We start from the raw sequence: 4,477 nt of genomic DNA on the forward strand, positions 1-4,477 counted from the left end.
TGCAGCTCTGTGAACTACGCTCATATCTACGCTATCGATTGGTGTGCTGCCTGTTGGAGAATGCGGTCATCTTTTGTTTAGCTTTGTCCTATAAACTTCATCTTTTCCTACACGACAACAGAACATCCTTCATGGGAAAGTTCTCCTATAATGTGTGTTGTTAGTTTGTCCTGAGGCGTAGTGTTAAACAACCTATTGTTATGTTCAAGTACAAATTGGATTGAACTCTTCTGCCATGTTAAGTAGCTGAATGTGTATGCTAATGCTTTTCAGGCTTTCATCATGTTCATGAATGACTCATTTGAATGCGCCTATCTGCTCTTGATAGGAGCCACTTGTTTTCTCTTTTAATGCTGAGTATTTCCTCTCTTCTCTCTCTGTCCTCTTTGCAGATTTCCACAAGGCAGCACCCTATGTCGTCACTGGGAGTGTAGATCAAACATTAAAAGTGTGGGAGTGTCGCTGATGGTAACCGGCCGGACCCCCGCACTGCTCCTCAACCCGCCGCCTCTCTCCCCCTTCCCACCAAAAACCCATTCCACCCCTGCCCCCCCCACTCCTGCGCTCCACCTTCTCTGGATGCACTCAAAACTTACCATGGTTATTACCCATTGAGCTCTGGTTAAATAACTATTGTCCTTTTATGTAAATTATTCTGGATGTAGATTGAGCTATTAAATGTTACACGAAAAAAAAGTATTCTTGCATGGTGAATCCAAAATTGTATACTGTAAATTTACATAACGTTGTCTAGAAGTACCATAGGGTTTAACACTGGGCCGAACCTTTCACTTCGGTCCGACCTACCGAAGGCAGACGTCGACTGGGTTTAACGTAGGGCACTAAAACTGATAATTTAATGACAGTGTCGTTCTTATGTGTAAGATTTATTTTTGTCTGTCTATTTTTTTATTTAGATTTGTTTGGGTTTTTTTCTTTTTTTTTTTTTTCCACTGTCGTAGTCTGTTGGTGCCTAGCTTGGTGACCTTTTTGAGGGGGGTAAAAAAGACGATTTATAAGGAAAAGCTATAATCCTTCCTTGGAGATTTGATTGTCTGTGGGGCTTGTTATGAGAACTTTCTCTGTAGCTTTGTAACATCACTTCTGAAGTGTGTTTACCATTTCTCTTCTTGTGGAACTAGATCATATTTTAATGGCTGCATCTAAGAATGTTTTCAAAACCTGTTGTCTGGAAAACCCTTAGGGATTAAAAGCTTTGTGCTCTTGTCATGACACGTCCTACAGCCTGAAATCAGTGAAGGAACTGTCACTTTTGATTAATTGAAGGACAGAAAATCCTGAACTGGCGTTTGAGTTTGCCGGCTAGGTTGCAGAGTGAGCAGCGTTATTCGATTTGATCATTCTTTTTGTTTGTTTTTTTTGGATTTTTGTTTTTCTGGCCATAAGCCATATTCCTTGATGCCCATAGCTTTATTATCCTCCCCTCTTTAACTGGAGATTTATCTTGACACTGTGGTTGCTGAATTTTGTAATCCCCCCCCCCCCATCAGTACTCGGAGCATCTTCAGGCATCATCACTACACCCCTCTGGAAGACCCTAATTGGCTTTTGTGTTTGCTCTTTGTAGGCCTCTCTCATGGCACAGTAGAGGTATAACTCTATTAATGTGGATACATTCATGCTCCCCTCCCCCTCTTCCATGAAGCGCTTAGCATACCTCAGCAAAAAAAAAATCATGTAAACCTGTTTAGTTCCCCCAGCCCATTTTTTCTTTTGCTGCTCCAATGGCAAATAAGAGATTAGCTCTGCTATGTTTCAAGAATACGTCAAGCCCTTTGTTTTGTGGGGTGAGCGATGTAAAGCATGACAAGGATTCAAAGTTTTCCCTTCTGTGTGTTGGGGGATGTGCAAAAACGAATCAAACAAAAACGTCTTTCTTGTAAGCGGGACAAAAACTAAATAAAATCTATATTGTTAAAAAAAAAAAAAAAAAAACGAGCGAGAGGAAACCAATTTCTGTGGTGAAAATTAAAGCTTGTTACTGAGGTGGAATTTCAATGCTGTCATTGATCAGGCTTACAGGGATTTGTTTAAATTAACTTAAAAGAAAGTGAAATATTGGTTCCAATGCCAGCAGTTGCTGTGCTTTTGCGAATGCCTGTTGTTCTATGCAGAGAAGCCCAAAGTGAGCGGCGTCTGCCACTTAATTGGCATATTCACCAGGTGACCACAGCGACTCCCTCCCTCCCTCTAAGCCCGGCGCAGCTGAATCAGTGAGGTTGAGGTTGACTATGCTGGAGGTTCGGTGAAGGTCCTTTTTAGGCAACGCAATCGACCAATGGCCGCCCTTTAAGCGGCACCCATGGATTCCCACCCTGCTCAGCCTGCTGTCCCCATGCAGGGTCAGTGTGAGAGCAGGCGATGGGAGCTCCTTTGAAAGAAATCCCAGCCAACAGTGACCAGCTATTCCTTTCATTAACTTGACAAATTAGCACTAGGGGGGGTAAATAAAAGTCTGTCCAGGACCAGGTGATAGAAATAGAAGAGAATGAAAATGGAAAACAAATCATTATAAAGGAATAGAAGTTCAAATCCAGTTAACTTGCACATCCCTTCTCTGTTTAGATCTTGGGGTTTACTTCCAACCCGAAGCTCTAAGATATGTAAAATGTATTAATAAATGCATAAAACTGATATCATTTTTAAATTAGCCCTTTTTCCATTACAATGCAATGACATAATAAAAAAGAAATCCACTGCTTAACCAACCTGTTATCTAGCAAATGTTCCTGTTGTGTGTACTGGATGTACCTGCTGATGCTGCTGCTAATGATGATAGAATTCCAACTCTGATAGTGACTAGTCTGAGATCTGTTCCTGTCGACCAACACTGCTGCATGCAACAGTACTGATGATGGAGCTGTCTGGATCAGGGGTGTCTGTGGTTCAGACAAGCGTTGAATGCTAAAGCGTGTGACACTCGTCTCATACGACTAAAACTCAGGACGCCCTGCTGTGTCAAAGCAGTCAAATTGACAAGTTTAATTGTTAAATTAAAAAAAGTGAATAAAATATGAAAACAAAGCCAACAAGGAAACAATCCTTCATCTCTCATTTAAAAGGGATGGTTGTGTGTATGTACATAGATGATATAATGCGGTTAGCTATTTAATGACTCCAAACTCAAGACACCCCTACCAGATAGGTCAGCATGATGAACTGTGGACAGCTTAATATGTGGTTGTAGAAAAGACTTGGTCTCTGTGTGCTGTACAAAGGAGGATGACTCCTCTGTTTTTATATTTTTTATTTTCTTCCTCCATTTGTGATGGGATTGCGGCAGACTAGAGACTTCCCCACCCCCAAGGGAGGTGTCGTCCTCTCCAACACCACCCCTACCCAAGGAAACACCGTTGATGCCTCCTGTAGAACAATAACCTCCTGTTTTGGGAGAGGATTGCCTCAGATTGCGTTAGTCAAATCATCTCGTTTTGGTTTTCTTGTTTCTCTTATGTCCTGTCCGTGGCCTGGGTAGAGTACTGGGCCCACTGGCCCGTCACCCTACCTTGTGACCCGCTGGATAAGGAAGAGAGAACTCAACTGCACCAAAGGGTGCATGTGAAACGCTTACGGTGAAAGATGTGCAAATGTTTCATGCTGTAAACTCGGAGTACACATCAAAAACCAAAAAAAAGTGGGAAACATAGGACACTGCATTTAGCTAGATTGCCCTGATATCTTTTTCGCTCCTATTTTCTGTTCTTATTCACAGTGTCCACAGATGATGTTCTACTACAACAACAACAACATAAAGTCATCCTTGAAAACCTGCTACTCCCTTGCTGTTGGCAGACTTAAGGATTATTTGGGCCATAGGTCTTAAAACAGATGAACAAAAGAAAGTTAGTAAACTCTTGAACGAATTTTCTGACTTGCCTCTTGGAATCGGATTTCCCTCTGCTGTGGTTTTTTTTTCGGCCGCAGAGGATGAAACTTGTTTGGAGGCCGAGTTCTGTTGAAATGCTTTCACTGGGCATCATCAAACAGAGCCGACAGTCTAAAACCCAGGCATCTGATCTTGTGCTCCTATGTGGCCTGGGAGAGAAGGAGGGGGGAAAAGATTGTGTTTGCCTCTCACAGGTCCCAAGCAATCCCAGTGCTGCACTCGCTGGCAGGGCTCATGCACAGACAGGCAGTGGAGACGCCTGACGCAGCGCTGTCTGTGGGTCTGTCCTCCAGCCTAGAGTCAATCTGTGTGCTCGGCGCGCTTTGTGAATAGATTTGAGGGCTTCAGATTTCACAGCTCTAATGGGATTTTTTGCTTTCATGGTATCACTGTTCACTCAGCCAATTGTTAACAATATATCTGGATGTCATTGTTTGCAACATAATTAAAGAAAATCTCAAAATTGTCTTTCTGTATGTTTTATTTATGTGTGTATGTGACCTAAGGAGATTTGATTCTTGGTTAATTTCCATATTAGTTCCTGTGACTTCATATCCTGTGATCTTTCTA

At 42.3% G+C, this 4,477-nt stretch overlaps 1 protein-coding gene across 2 annotated transcripts in view; it reads left to right on the top strand.

Moving 5' to 3' along the window:
- The window catches only part of pafah1b1a (platelet-activating factor acetylhydrolase 1b, regulatory subunit 1a), a 33,150-nt gene extending 28,777 nt beyond the window's left edge, over nucleotides 1–4,373 (top strand). For both annotated transcript variants that reach the window (XM_012825223.3, XM_031573203.2), the window contains exon 11: nucleotides 393–4,373. In XM_012825223.3, coding sequence (XP_012680677.1) covers nucleotides 393–466 — 74 coding nt within the window. In that variant the 3' untranslated portion in view covers nucleotides 467–4,373. The remainder of the gene's footprint in view (nucleotides 1–392) is intronic.
- Nucleotides 4,374–4,477: the final 104 nt, after the last annotated feature.

Source organism: Clupea harengus, chromosome 9 (genome assembly GCF_900700415.2).
Source record: "Clupea harengus chromosome 9, Ch_v2.0.2, whole genome shotgun sequence".
NCBI classification, from domain to species: Eukaryota; Metazoa; Chordata; class Actinopteri; order Clupeiformes; family Clupeidae; genus Clupea; species Clupea harengus.